We start from the raw sequence: 15,482 nt of genomic DNA, 5'->3' as shown, positions 1-15,482 counted from the left end.
TAATAACCTGATGTTTTTCTAGGATTTACTGTGTTCCAGAAGAATTTTTTTGAGGGGGAAATTTTACCTGTTTCATTTTATTCAAATTAAATAAGGCAAGTCTGTACCACTGCAGACGTACATGATCTGAAAGAAAATTGATTGAACACTTTTGTAGGATGTCATTTGCATTGATATCAGTAAAATGCGTCAGTATAGCAAGTGCATAGTATCTGGGTTTAATGTTGTTTAGTGTGATGTCCTCTGCACAATAGCTCATCCCACATTACAGCACACTGGGATTCGATTCTGAATCAGTAATTTAATGGTTCTGCTTTTAGCTGTTGAAATATCAGTGCAGCAGCTCACACAGCTACATGTTAAAACCATTACAGATGATGAAATCAAACTTTCTTTTTGGGTTTGAAATATGTAATATCTGCTTGGTCTCCATATCCAACAATATTTTTCTTTTTCAAGCAAGTATCTAATTCCATTTCAAGACACTTCCTGGACTCTCAACTATAGTTTTAATTCCTTTTTTTTGATCATCCTAAATCTGTGAGTTTGTGTAACATCATGCTGGCCAGTGGAAACAATATAGTTTTTTACCTTATAAACCTTCACAATCATAAAGACTTCTGTGTTGAGAAATTTCTATGACATGTATACAAGTTCCTTATCCTGTGTGGCAGGAGGATTGGCTTGAAGGAATGCACAAGATGATGCAAAATTACAGTCTGCTCTGATTTTAAAAATCAGTTTCTAGTTTATAATGGCTTTCTGTGGCTTTTGGTTTAAGGTTGCAAGCCTGAACAGATGATGATGTATGCTGGGAGCAAAATTGGATTGGTGGATTTAGCAGAATTTACCAAGGTGAGAGTTTATAATTTAAATGTATTTTCCAGAACTTGTATATACAGCTTTCATTTTTACAAGCTGATTACTGTAGTCTGCCTGTTTTATGATTGTTTCCACATTAAAGTGAATATTTGAGGGGGTGGGGGCAATTGGGTGAAGGTTAAAACAATTCCTCTTTGCTAGAGGAGCTACTCCCAACAATTTCAGTCTACTGTTGCTAGCAGAATACAAATCTTCATTGGGGTATTATAATAAAGGGGAGAATGACTGCATCACTTTTTCCCCTGGGCTATATGTTGTAGAATTGCTACCTGCCGTTGTACTGTGTTTTATCTCCCAATACTCTGAAATCGCCTGATTTGCACTGCAGGGTATAATTTAGTGCTTTTTGGCAATGGAGAAACAACTACATAGTTGCAGTGACTAACTTTCTGACTGCAGGCTTTTTCCAATGTTGGAAGTCCAGACAAGAAAACAACACACAGCAGAGTAAGAGTTTAGCCTGCCTGAGGTCAGAAAAACAGGGGCATGTAGTGTTATATGAATAAAGAGTCTGACTGGATACTGTGAGCTCAAAGTAAAGTGTGACCTTAGTCTTTTATTGCAGGTCTCCAGAGTGCCTCTCCAGCCTGTGAGGCCTCCTTAAGTACCTGTGCTCCCAGGGGGATGAGCCCTCTGGTGGCTGTACAAGGTATATACAAGTTTACATACATAACATGTAGAGTATGTGATGGCACCTGGTAGCCACCAAAGCCGGCATCATCACTGTTTAGTTTACAATGCTGTCAAGTGGAGTTGCCACTAATATAAATGACATTAGTTATTCTTGCATGGGCATGTGGCATCAAATTGTATGCTTTTTATTCTTTCATTCTGAACTGGGAAACTCGGTTTTTGTATAAGTTCCTCTTTCTATATTGAATAAATAATTTTGTACGCTTGTGTGGATGGTACTTCAGATGCAAATGACCAAGAATGGTTACAAAAATTTTAGTTTTTCCCCCTCTTGGAGAGACATTATTGCTGGCTATGATTCTTTGGGTGCCAACAATCCTCCATTACCCTGCACTAGTAGATACTAATGTGTGGGTTTAAGACATGAGTGTCGCAAGCAAACTCGGCTGAAATAACCTTTTCAGACCCCTTGTCTATGCATGAGCATTTTCCAGGAAGGATCAATGAATAACAATCAGAAGTGGGGACGACTTGCTCTTTGTTTTCCACTTAGTAGCGCATTGACCCTGAGAGAAATTGTGGTTGTCCAACTGTTTCTCTGGCTAAGATCAGTTAATTTGGTACAGAGTGGAATTTTTTAACTGAGCATCTTCTGGTCTGTGTGGCATATTGGATGATGACTTTCCCCACTTGGGGAACTTTTAAGGTACCAGATTTCACTGTTTATGTTGAGTGCACTTAGAAACGGACTTCCTAGAGAGATGCTAGAAGCTGATAATTCATGATTGGTTTTATAATTTTTGCCATCTCAGTATGTTAGGAGATCTCAATTTAGCAAGGTGTTCAACCTCGCTCCTCATCCTCCTACATCGTGCACTCCATGATCAAGTCTGTTTTCTTCCACCTCCTGCAACATTGTTCTGTTTTTGTGTCGTATATCCTATGTAGGCATTCGGCCCAACCAGTCCAGAGTGTTTATGCTCCACTCTAGCCTCCCCCCCCCCCCCCCCCCCCACCCCCGGCTTTCCTCATCTAAATCTATCAGCATAACCCTCTATTCTGGTAAGGAAAGTATTCTCCAGGTATTCTGTAAGTGGTTTTGCCCTTGGTGGTTTCGAATCAGCCCCTTTACAACAGTTCTAGACACCGGAATTATAGTAGTGAACAGAAAGAGTTATAGACAGATTTTCGGTCTCAACCGCCGCAATGTTTTTATTCAAGTTAAAGCACACACCTGCACCCAGTAAAACACACCCTGGTGGCATAAAACAAACAAACACAGTACAACACACAACCCTGGCCTGTCTGAACAAGCCCCTAACGCGAAGTACCCACAAAAACACCCCTACTGATTCGATAGGGCACCACCAAATCGGTCCAACAGAATGTGCATACGCCTATGATCCATGCAGAAAACCTCCCCACTAAACCCCTAAAGCTTGGTTGGGACACACGACGCCTCTTCACACTACGCAGTGGTCTTAAAGATGTGTGGGCTGGGATAAATGCTCACCAATTACCCCTCTGGCTTACTCTCTGCTTCTGATGAGCAAGGCTCCCCGCACGTAGATGGTGTTTCTTCTCTCCGTCCCAGACGGAGTGCCTAGTCTTTGAGTGCGTGGAAAGAAGCAAGCAAGTGTAGAAGAGGAAAGAGAGCTGGAAGCCAAATCCGCGCCTCTCATACCTGCAAAAATGCGTCTTCTTGCGCCAAAAGTTAGTCCTTTGCCTGAGGCAGTCCAACTGAAAGAGCAAACAAGACACCTTTTCAGATGGTGTCTTTGTCAACTGTCCTGTTCCTGGGAATAAGGCTCCAACAAGTCTGGGTGGTCAAAAAGCTTCCTTTGTGTCTTGAGCACCGACCACTCTTGATCTTTGATTGGTTCCCATTACATGACAAAGGGCCCCCCCCCCCCACCCCATCAACCATCTTCCTGCGATGCTTTCCTGCCCACTTGATGTGTATTCCTGTGGAACATGTTTGGACCTGTCCCACGTCATGCTGTCTGCCTTTCTGCAGTAACAGCAAAGTTAAAAGCAATGTCTAAATCTTAAAGTCTAAAAGTTTATGCTTTTGCTGTCGATGTTTTCGCCGAATCCTTACACCTTCTCCCTCATACGCTTGTCTAGTCTCCTCTTAAATGCATCTATATTATTCACTTCAATCACTCCTTGTGGTAGTGAGTTTCACATTGTCACCACTCTTTGGGTAAGGAAGTCTTTTCTGAATTCCCTATTGGATTTCTTGGTGACTATCTTATATTGATGGCCTCTAGTTATGCTCTTCCCCGCAAGTTGCATTTGCTCTTTCAAAACCGTTCATGATTTTAAATACCTCCTAGTAGATCACCCTCAGCCTTTTTTCAGGAGAAGAGAGACCCAGCCTGTTCATCCTTTCCTGATATGTATGCCCTTGCATTTCTGGTATCATCCTTGTAAATCTCTGCATCCTCTCCAGTGCCTCTATATCCTTTTTATAATATGGCGACCAGAACTGTGTGCAGTACTCGGTGTGTGGTCTAACCAAGGTTCGATACAGTTTTAGCATAACTTCACTACTTTTCACTTCTATATCTCTAGAAATAAACCCTAGTGCGTGGTTTGCTTTTTTTATGGCCTTGCTAACCTGTGGTGCAACTTTGTGATTTGTGTATTTGTACTCGGAGATCCTTTGTTCCTCTACCCCACCTACACTTGCACTCTCCAAGTAATAAATGGCCTTCTGTGTTGAACTTCATTTGCCAATTATATGCCCATTCTGCAAGCTTATTAATGTCCTCCTGTAATTTGTTGCAGTCCTCTTCAGTATTGACTCTCACCCCCAATTTGGTATCATCCACAAATTTAGAAATTGTTTTTGATTCCAAAGTCTAAATCGTTAATATAAATTGTGAACAATAGTGGTCCCAGCACTGATCCTTGTGGAACACCACGACCCACCTTCTGCCATTGTGAATAACTACCTTTTACCTCTACTTTCTGCTTTCTGTCTTGAAGCCAGCCAGCTATCCATTCTGCTACTTGTCCCCTGACTCCGCATTCTCTGACATTGTTCATCATTCTATTATGGGGCACCAAATCGAAAGCGTTTTGAAAATCTAGATAAATTCCATCTATTGCATTACCATTGTCTTCTCTCTCTCTCTCTCTCTCTCTCTCTCTCTCTCTCCTCTTTCTTTCTTTTGTTTCTCTTTCTTTTTTTCTCTTTTTTTTCTCTCTCTCTCTCTCTCTCTCTCTCTCTCTCTCCTTTTCTCTCTTTCTCCTCTCTCTTTCTTTCTCTCTTTCTTTCTCTTTCTTTCTCTTTCTCTCTTTTTCTCTCTCTTTCTCTCTTTCTCTTTTTCTCTCTCTTTCTCTCTTTCTCTCTTTCTCTCTCTTTCTCTCTTTCTCTCTTTCTCTCTTTCTCTCTTTCTCTCTTTCTCTCTTTCTCTCTCTCCTTTCTCTTTCTCCTTTCTCTTTCTCTCTCTCTCTCTCTCTCTCTCTCTCTCTCTCTCTCTCTCTCTCTCTCTCTCCTTTTTTCTCTCTCGCTCGCTCTCTCTCATCCCCCCCCCCCCCCCCCCATTCAATGAGGTTGGTCAAACAAGACTTTCCCTTCTGAAATCCATGCTGACTATTCATATTTTTGTTTCTAGATGTTCTATTTTCTCCTTTTTAGTAGGGATTCCATTATTTTTTTCTAACACTATGTTGAGCTGACTGGTCTATAATTCCCTGGGCATGTTCTATCCCCCTTTAAATATAGGTATTACGTTGGCTATCTGCCAGTCCTCTGGCACTACACCTTTTTCGAACGAATTATTAAATGTGTAGTATTGCCTCAGCTATCTTGTCCCTAGATTCTTTTAAAATGTGTGAATGCAATCCATCCGGACTTGTGATTTTATCCTGAGTTTGATTAGTTTATTTAATATATACCCTCTTTTTAGTAATGAGAAGTGCATTTAAAAATAATCTCATCATCCAATGTCATGTCCATCTGTTCTACCTCCCTCCTAAAGCAAAATAATTATTTAATATTTCTGCCATCTCTCTATCGTTATCTGTGGTATTATCCTGTCTATCCCTTAATGGCCTTATTCCCATCCCAACCTCTTTTTTGATGTGCCTGCAAAATATTTTACTGTTTTGTTTTGTGTTCCTTGATGACTTAATTTCATAGTTCCTCTTTGTCTTCCTAATTGTTTTTTTGACTTCTTAATCTGCTCGTATTGTCAACACTGCACCAATCTTTTTTTCTCCCATTCCAGCACTTAAACCGTAGTCCATGCCTTCCATCACCTTCGGGCTTCAGGCTTGATATCTCCATGGCCGTGTTCGACTTTGTAATTTCCTTCAGTCTTGTTTCCCATCACGCATTCTTCACTCTAAAACCAGGTTACTACTTACTTCCTGCACCTTCTGACCATTGTTTCATTCCCACTCATTATCTGGATGCTCTGCTGTGTAACTCTCTGCCTAATTCCTTGCAATCGTTTTAGAAGCCATTTGAAAGCCTGTCTTTAACCATACCTTTGCCACCCACCTCAAAGTAGAGTTGCCTCAAGGCATGGGTGTGTGCTGAAAAAGCAAAGCTGAATGTAGTATTGTGGTTCACGCAACAGAAAAGGGATATACCCACTAGTGTTTAATAACTATCTTTAAACATGTGATATAATTTTTTGAATAAACAGCATTGTCCAGTATCTTGCACTCTTCTGAGCCTGATCAGTTAGCATCAACATATGTTCCAGTGGCAGCCATTCGATCGTCATTAGGGCACTGATTGTTCTGCCTTCTCTTCCTGCTCCCTACAAGACTGGGGACACTTCATTGTTGAAGTTTAAAGTACAGTACAAGTTGAGAGCTCCCTTTCTTGAATAAGATTAAAATCTTTCTTGACAATTTTTATTGAATTGCAGAAATTAATTTAGTCCGCCGCTTAACAGACAATGTTGTCTTTGCTCATTAACCGATAGTGTGCTATGCTATTGGGTTGCCTCACAAAGTAAGCATTTATCAAGAATGCAGACTAACTTATTGCAGTTGAGAGATAAAGGCGTCACTTGAATTAGTGATTTAAGTATGTATTTTTCTTTCAGGTGTTTGAAATTAGAAATATAGAAGACTTTACTGAAGAGTGGCTCTGCAAAAAACTGGGATTTTTCCGTTAGAATGTGACTGACTTGTGTTTTGCTTTGTATGAACTAATAACACAAGCTTGAATTTTGAATATTTACTTCACACAAACTGGAAAATTAAATGATTCTTGTACTTTGTATTCCAAGCTTTAATGGATTTGCACACTGAAAATGTTGAATGCAGTTTTCCAAGAAAATTAACTCTTCAAGCACTTTTTTTGTTCTGTTGTTGTTCTGTTCTTTTTTGGTGTGAGCCTGAAAAATAAGGAAAGGCCAAGGTCCACTGGCACACTTGGATAGAACAGTCCTTTAACCTCTGCTTCAAGTACAATCCAAGCAGCGGACATCAAAGTTCTTTCTTCCTATTTGGTTAAAGGTCATCAATTAAAGTATTTAGCTTGTGTTTCAGTGCTGTTCTTGTGTGGGAGCTTCACCCTCTATTATATCTTCGCATCAGTTTTCTACCTAGCAGGCTATCTTCGATCTGGTACTGTGCAATGAGACAGGATTAATAAATGATCTCCGAGTAAAGGATGCTCTAGGAATGAGTGACCACAACATGGTTGAATTTAAAATTCAGTTGGAAGGTGTCAAAGTTGGATCTCTAACCAGTGTCCTAAGCTTAAACAAAGGAGACTACAAAGGAGACTACAAAGGTGTGAAGGTAGAGTTGGCTAAAGTGGATTGGGAAAATAAATTAAAGTGTGGGATGGTTGATGAGCAGTGGCAGACATTTAAGGGGATATTTCATAACTCGCAACAAAAATATATCCCAATGAGAAGGAAAGATTGTAAGAGAAGTGATAACGATTTGTGGCTAACTAAGGAAATAAGGGATGGTATCAAATAAAAACAAGGGCATCCAATGTGGCCAAGACTAGTGGGAGGCCAGAGGATTGGGAAACTTTTAAAAGCCAGCAAAGAAAGACTAAAACATAGAAAATAGGTGCAGGCGTAGGCCCTTCGAGCCTGCACTGTCATTCAATAAGATCATGGCTGGTCATTCCCTTAGTATCCCTTTCCTGCTTTCTCTCCATACCCCTTGATCCCCTTAGCTCTAAGGGCCATATCTAACTCCCTCTTGAATATATCTCCCTTGATCCCCTTAGCTGTAAGGGCCATATCTAACTCCCTCTTGAATATATCTAATGAACTGGCATCAACAACTCTCCGCGGCAGGGAATTCCACAGGTTAACAACTCTCTGAGTGAAGTTTCTCCTCATCTCAGTCCTAAATGGCCTACCCCTTATCCTAAGACTATGTCCCTTGGTTCTGGACTTCCCCAACATCAGGAACATTCTTCCCGCATCTAACCTGTCCAGTTCCGTCAGAATCTTCTACGTTTTCTGAGATCCCCTCTCATCCGTTGATCCAGTCTCTCCTCATATGTCAGTCCAGCCATCCCTGGAATCAGTCTGGTGAACCTTCGCTACACTCCCTCAATAGCAAGAACGTCCTTTCTCAGATTAAGAGACCAAAACTGTACACACTATTCCAGGTGAGGCCTTACCAAGGCCCTGTACAACTGCAGTAAGACCTCCCTGCTCCTATAGTCAAATCCCCTAGCTATGAAGGCCAACATACCATTTGCCACCTTCATCGCCTGTTGCACCTGCATGCCAACTTTCAATGACTGATGTACCTTGACACCTAGGTCTTGTTGCACCTCCCCTTTTCCTAATCTGTCGCCATTCAGATAATATTCTGCCTTCGTGTTTTTGCCCCCAAAATGGATAACCTCACATTTATCCACATTTATACTGCATCTGCCATGCATTTGCCCACTCACCTAACCTGTCCAAGTCACCCTGCAGCCTCTTAGCAGCCTCCTCACAGCTCACACTCCCACCCAGCTTCGTGTCATCTGCAAACTTGGAGATATTATGTTCAATTCCTTCATCTAAATCATCAATGTATATTGTAAATAGCTGGGGTCCCAGCACAACCTTGCGGTACCCTACTAGTCACTGCCTGCCATTCTGAAAAGGACCTGTTTATTCCTACGCTTTGCTTCCTGTCTGCCAACCAGTTCTCTATCCACATCAATACATTACCCCCAATACCATGTGCTTTAATTTTGCACACTAATCTCTTGTGTGGGACCTTGTCAAAAACCTTTTGAAAGTCCAAATACACCACATCCACTGGTTCTCCCTTGTCCACTCTACTAGTTACATCCTCAAAAAATTCCATAAGATTTGTCAAGCATGATTTCCCTTTCATAAATCCATGCTGACTTGGACCGATCCTGTCACTGCTTTCCAAATGTGCTGCTATTACATCTTTAATAATTGATTCCAACATTTTCCCCACTACTGATGTCAGGCTAACCGGTCTATAATTCCCTGTTTTCTCTTTCCCTTTTTTAAAAAATGGGGTTACATTAGCTACCCTCCAATCCATAGGAACTGATCCAGAGTCTATAGAATGTTGGAAAATAACCAACAATGCATCCACTATTTCTAGGGCCACTTTCTTAAGTACTCTGGGATGCAGACTATCAGGCCCAGGGGATTTATCGGCCTTCAATCCCATCAGTTTCCCTAACACAATTTCCTGACTAATAATGATTTCCTTCAGTTTCTCCTTCTCGCTAGAACCTGGGTCCCCTAGTATTTCCGGAAGGTTATTTGTGTCTTTCTTAGTGACTATTTGTTCAATTGGTCTGCCATTTCTTTATTCTTCTTTATAAATTCACCTGATTCTGACTGCAAGGGACCTACATTTGCCTTCACTAATCTTTTTCTCTTCACATATCTATAGAAGCTTTTGCAGTCAGTTTTTATGTTCCCTGCAAGCTTGCTCTCATACTTATTTTCCCCTTCCTAATTAAACCCTTTGTCCTCCTCTGCTGAATTCTAAATTTCTCCCAGTCCTCAGGTTTGCTGCTGAAGTGGGGATGTTCGCTGATGATTGCAGTGTTCAGTTCCATTCACTACTCCTCAGTTAATGAAGCAGTCCATGCCTACATGCAGCAAGACCTGGATGACATTCAGGCTTGGGCTGATTAGTGGAAAGTGCCAGGCAATGACTATCTCCAACAAGAAATAATTTAACCACCGCTCCCTGGCATTCAACAGCATTACCATCGTCGAACCCCCCACCTTACCTGCTGACTCCCCAAAGCCTTTCCACCATCTACAAGGCACAAGTTAGGATAGTGATAGAATACTCTCCACTTGCCTGGACAAATGCAGCTCCAACACTCAAGGATATCAACACCATCCAGGACAAAACAGCCCGCTTGACGAGCACCCCATCCACCACCTTAAATATTCAATTCCTCCTCCATCGGCGCACCCAGGCTGCATGGTGTATCATCTATAAGATGCACTGCTGCAACTTGCCAAGACTTCGACAGCACCTCCCAAACCCTCGACCTCTACTGCCTAGAAGAATAAGGACAGCTGGCACATGGGAACATTATTACCTCCAAGTTTTCCTCCAAGTCACATGCCACCTTCACTTGGAAATCTATCACTGTTCCTTCGTCGTCGCTGGGTCAAAATCCTGGAACTCCCCAACAACACTAGGGGAGTACCTTCACCGCATGGACTGCAACGGTTCAAGGCAGCGGCTCACCACCACCTTCCCAAAGGCAATTAAGGATGGGCAATAAATTCTGTCATTGCCAGCAACACCCACATCACATGAATTTTTAAAACACTGGAGAAGCAGAACAGTTTTAGTAGTAAAGGCAATTCATTTTTGGAACGTAGTCAGGACAGTTTTCGAGAACAATACATTTTAGAACTGACAAGGGATATTAAAGCTAACAGCAAGTTTGTATAAAAATATATTCATAAAGAGTGTGGTAAAGGGGGAATGTGGGTCCATTAAAGGCAGACGCAGACAAGTCTTGCATATCCAAGTTTGCAGCTACAGGCAGTTGTGTAGATGGAAGCAGGTAGTTACAAAGGGACATAGGTTCACTAGTTGGATTCCTGGGATGAGAGGACTGTCCTATGAGGAGGGATTGAGTAGATTGGAATTATAATCTCTGGAGTTTAGAAGAATGAGTGTTGATCTCATTGAAACATACAAGATTCTGAGGGGGATTGACAGAATAGATGCTGAGAGGTTGTCTCCCCTGGCTGCAGAGGGGGCACAGGCTCAGGATAAGGGGTCGGGAAATGAGGAATTTTTTCATTCAGAGGGTTGTGATTCTATGGAATTCTTTACCCCAAAGGGTTGTGGTTGCTGAATGATTGATTATATTCAAAGCTGAGATAGATTTTTGGACTCTAGGAGAATCAAAGGATTATGGGGATCAAGTGGGAAGGTGGAGTTGAGGTCGAAAATCAGCCATGATGTTATTGAATGGCAGAGCATGCTCGAGAGGCGGTGTGGCCTACTATTGTTCCTAATTCTTATCAACATGGTATTGGGGGTAATGTATTGATGTGGATAGAGAACTGTTTGGCAGACAGGAAGCAAAGAGTAGGAATAAACGGTTCCTTTTCAGAATGGCAGGCAGCGACTAGTCGGGTACTGCAAGGTTCAGTGCTAGGACCCCAGCTATTTACAATATACATTAATGATTTAGACAAGGGAATTGAAGTAATATCTCCAAGTTTGCAGATGACACTAAGCTGGGTGGGAGTGTGAGCCGTGAGGAGGATGCTAAGAGGCTGCAGGGTGACTTGGTTAGGTGAGTGGGCAAATGCATGGCAGATGCAGTATAATGTAGATAAATGTGAGGTTATCCATTTTGGTGGCAAAAACAGGAACGCAGAATATTATCTGAATGGTGACAGATTAGGAAAAGGGGAAGTGCAACGAGACCTAGATGTCATGGTACATCAGTCAGTGAAAGTTGGCATGCAGGTACAGCAGGTGGTGAAGAAGGCAAATGGCATGTTGGCCTTCATAGCAAGAGGATTTGAGTATAGGAGCAGGGAAGTCTTACTGCAGTTGTATAAGGGCCTTGGTGAGGCCACACATTGAAAATCGTGTACAGTTTTGGTCTCCTAATCTGAGGAAGGACATTCTTGCTATTGAGGGAATGCAGCAAAGGTTTATCAGACTGATTCCCGGGATGGCAGGACTGACATATGAAGAAAAACTGGATCGACTAGGCTTATATTCACTGGAATTTAGAAGAATGAGAGGGGATCTCATAGAAACGTATAAAATTCTGACGGGATTGGACAGGTTAGATGCAGGAAGAATGTTCCCGATGTTGGGGAAGTTCAGAACCAGGGGTCACAGTCTAAGGATAAGGGGTAGGCAATTTAGGACTGAGATGAGGAGAAACTTCTTCATTCAGAGAATTGTGAACCTGTGGAATTCTCTACCACAGAAAGTTGTTGAGTCCAGTTCGTTGGATATGTTCAAAAGGGAGTTAGATGTGGCCCTTACGGCTAAAGGGATCAAGGGGTATGGAGAGAAAGCAGGAATGGGGTACTGAAATTGCATGATCAACCATGATCATATTGAATGGTGGTGCAAGCTCGAATGGCCTACTCCTGCACCTATTTTCTATGTTTCTATGTTTCTTCTGACATGATGGAGGGTAGGTCATTGATAAATCAGCTGAAGATGGTTGGGTCCAGGACTCTGCTCTGAGGAACTCCTGCAGCGATGTCCTGGGGTTGTGATGATTGGCCTCCAGCTGCCATAACCATCTTTCTTTGTACTAGGTATGATGCCAGCCAATGGAGAGTTTTCTCCTTGATTCCCATTGACTTCAATTTTATTAGGGCGCCTTGATGCCAAGGGCAGTCACTCTCCTCTCACTTCTGGAATTCAGCTCTTTTGCACATGTTTGGATCTAGGCCATAATGAGTTTTGGAGCGAAGTGATCCTGGCAGAACCCAAACTGGCCATCGGTGAGCAGACTATTGGTGTGTAAGTGCTGCTTGATAGCACTTTCGATGACACCTTCCATCATTTTGCTGATAATTGAGAGTAGACTGATGGGACGGTAATTGGCCGGATTGGATTTGTTCTGCTTTTTGTGGACAGGACATACCTGGGCAATTTTCCACATTGTCGGTAGATGCCAGTGTTTTGGAACAGCTTGGCTAGAGGCACGGCTAGTTCTAGAGCAGTTGTCTTCTGCACGACAGCCGGAATGGTGTAGGGGTCCATAGAATTTGCTGTATCCAGTGCACTCAGCCATTTCTTGATATCACATTAAAATTAAAATCTCCCATTATAACCACAATGTTTTTGCTATATTCATCCCTCCTCTCTGTATTTGTACGTTCCATTCCCCCTTCCCAATTTATCACTATTACTGGAAGGTCTGTAGACAATTCCAACCAGAGTTTTGCATCCTTTCCTGTTCCTTAGCTCTACACATAGGGACCGACTTTGGTGCTTACCGACGGTCCGCTGAGTTCCCGGTGGTATTGCGGCGGTCCGTTGTTTTTCTCCATCGGCCGACCGTCGAGATGCAAGGGATCAACTTTGGCCATCTTTTTGACGGTCTGTCAACGTTGTGCTAGCGTTGTGCAGCGGGCAGTCTGGCAGAGTCGAGTCGAGCCGGAGAAGGGCTTTTCTTGATCGACAGTATAGCGGCGCACTGCGCATGCCTGATTTTTTTTTTTTCTTGCATAATTGTAGTTCGCCATGATTTCGGGGGTCAAGGGTCATGTGGGCATGCGCAGAGAGTGGCAGTGAGGAGAGGCAGTGAGAAGAAGTAATGAGGCACTCGAAGTCTGCTGCCTTGGTTGGAAATATCATCATATTCATTCAGCAGGCTAATAATAAAACTATAAATCATCAAACCACAAATTAATATCACAATAGAACCCCTGAAGAAAATGTTTAAGCGCAGGAATATTGAGAAGGATGGGAGGTTGACGGCTCCGGCCTTCGATGACACAGAGCTACCTGCCCTGCTGGAAAACATAACGCAGAGATACTCTGATTTAACAAAGGATGGCCGTGGAAGGCCGCTTCCAAAGCTGTACAATAAAATATGGGTTGAGATCAGGAGGCTGTCTCAACAAGCACAATGGTACGGAGTGGAGAGCACTGCCGTAAGAGATGGAACGACCTGGTGAGAGTTGCAAGAGTAAGTAATGATTTTATTTATGGAGCCCACATGTGCCATGTACCATGTAAATGTCTGTGTCTGTGTGTGTGTGTGTGTGATGTTGAATGGATTGAAGACACCTTGATTTACTTTCCTCTATACAGAAGAAGAAATCTGCAATAGCAGCTGATCAGCAGTGCACTGGGGGAGGACCCCCAACGCAAGAATCCCTCAGTCACATAGAAATCCATGCCCTGTTGCTCGTCGGGGATATCAACCGCGCCACCACCCACATTGGAGCTGACCCATCCACCACACAGGATGGTCAGTTCAATACAATCCCCGGTCTGTGTTGTGGGCGTGTAATGTATTGTAATGTTGGGCTCATGTGATGTACTCCAATGTTGGGAGATGTATTGTCTGTCTGTCTGTGATATGTCATGCAGTAATGCAGCAGTGGTGGACATTTAAGTAAGATTGCACTACGTGACTGTACTCCACATGTAAGCTTGACCCCACTAATGTACTGTTTTGTACTTCCAGAGTCGGAGGATTCAAACCACCCCTCTGCACATAGCGCAGAAGACCAACCCATTGCCACCACCTCTGTCGTCACCCCTCACAGAGATGATGAAGACGAAGAGGAAGTGGAACAGCACATCTTCCTCCAGCCAGTGGAGGTACAGATTGATCTGGTGTCAGAGCAGGACAGACCAATGCCACCTGTCGGAGCTGAATCATTGTCCAGCACTGAATCTGTCTTCCTCGGAATCCGAATTTGCTCCGAGGATTCTGCGGGAACAAGCTGTGTGCAGCAGCAAGGCACCCCCAGCGTTACAGCGATGGAGGTTGTTGCAGCAAAGGTTCGGTGGTGTTGCCAGACAGACACACGCGTACCAGAACATGGAGTATCTGTCACAGGACAGCGTGGACGTAGGCCGAGAGCTGCTCACGGCCATGGCTAGCATAGTCGCAAACATTGCGGCGCTCAACCGACAGTCCGAGGACATGACACGTCTCATCACCATGATGGAGCGAAACACCAACTCCGTCGTTGGCATTGAGCAATCTATTGGACCGGAATATGGCGCGGAACCCCACCGTGTCGTGGTGGTCAGGTCGATACCAACTGAGGGTGGGGAGCTGCCAGCAGCTCCAAGCCCTGAAGCCGTGCCTTCCACATCAGGAGCTTCTCCTGAGCACGCATTCATTGCGCCTCCAACGTCTCGCCCCAAACGACTGGGGAGGAGGACCGTGGGCAGGGGCATTGGCAAAGAGAAGGGCGAGGATAAGAAAGGTGGGGCAGTACGTGGCTGCGGTAGTGGATAGTGATGTTCTCATGTACACTTAATTGTAAAGTTGATGTGGAAAATATTTTTGAAAGTTATAAAAAGTTAAACATTTATTGAAAGTTATTAAAGCTATTTTAAAGTTGAAACAGTTTTTCAAAAAGTAAATGTTAAAGTTGTAACAGGGTTTCAAAGAGTAACGTTTTAAAGTTGTAACAGTTATTCAAAAAGTAATTACCGCTTTCAAGATTTAAGTTGTAACAGTTTTTCAAATTAACGTTTTACAAAGCTTTAAAATGCTTCCATATTTTTCATATTTCTACATAAATGTTCCGATTGAATTTAACCACTCTTGTACAGTGTCAAACTTTTTGGTGTAGGATTAACAGTCAGCGGGGTCCAACACACTATCCAGAATAAATTGAAGCACAGCTTTCCACATTCAAGCAAAGCGTTCATTTATGAGCTTTTGGCGTAACAATCTTGTGCTGGCGTACTCTCCTCGAGGCCTACGCTGTGGTGGTGGGGGTGCCATGGCTTCATCGCTACGCTCCTCCTCATCCTCCCACCCCCCCCCCCCA

At 43.1% G+C, this 15,482-nt stretch overlaps 1 protein-coding gene across 4 annotated transcripts; it reads left to right on the top strand.

Moving 5' to 3' along the window:
- Nucleotides 1–202: 202 nt before the first annotated feature.
- Nucleotides 203–15,212, top strand: LOC139263316 (uncharacterized). 4 transcript variants are annotated; one of them, XR_011593100.1, is made up of 3 exons: nucleotides 217–855; nucleotides 1,448–1,531; nucleotides 6,588–7,034. XR_011593100.1 is itself a non-coding variant. In XM_070879193.1 (2 exons), exons 1-2 carry the CDS (start codon nucleotides 799–801, stop codon nucleotides 14,939–14,941), a joined length of 843 nt encoding a protein of 280 aa, XP_070735294.1. In that variant the 5' UTR covers nucleotides 213–798; the 3' UTR covers nucleotides 14,942–15,209. The 4 variants fall into 4 exon arrangements, 2 of the variants coding, with proteins under 2 accessions (XP_070735294.1, XP_070735293.1); XR_011593099.1 differs by lacking the exon at nucleotides 1,448–1,531 and having other exon boundaries at nucleotides 203–855; XM_070879193.1 differs by lacking the exons at nucleotides 1,448–1,531; nucleotides 6,588–7,034 and adding an exon at nucleotides 14,156–15,209 and having other exon boundaries at nucleotides 213–855.
- The last annotated feature ends 270 nt before the right edge of the window (nucleotides 15,213–15,482 follow it).

Source organism: Pristiophorus japonicus, chromosome 4 (genome assembly GCF_044704955.1).
Source record: "Pristiophorus japonicus isolate sPriJap1 chromosome 4, sPriJap1.hap1, whole genome shotgun sequence".
Classification (NCBI taxonomy): Eukaryota; Metazoa; Chordata; class Chondrichthyes; family Pristiophoridae; genus Pristiophorus; species Pristiophorus japonicus.
This window is presented reverse-complemented; position numbering and strand designations above follow the sequence as displayed.

Bases quoted from the DNA above. Each gene is read 5' to 3' on its own strand.
- LOC139263316 (XM_070879192.1), top strand. From the start codon at position 13,862: ATGCCCTGTTGCTCGTCGGGGATATCAACCGCGCCACCACCCACATTG. The intron at 13,937-14,155 runs GTCAGTTCAATA...TTGTACTTCCAG, and splicing joins CCCATCCACCACACAGGATG to AGTCGGAGGATTCAAACCAC.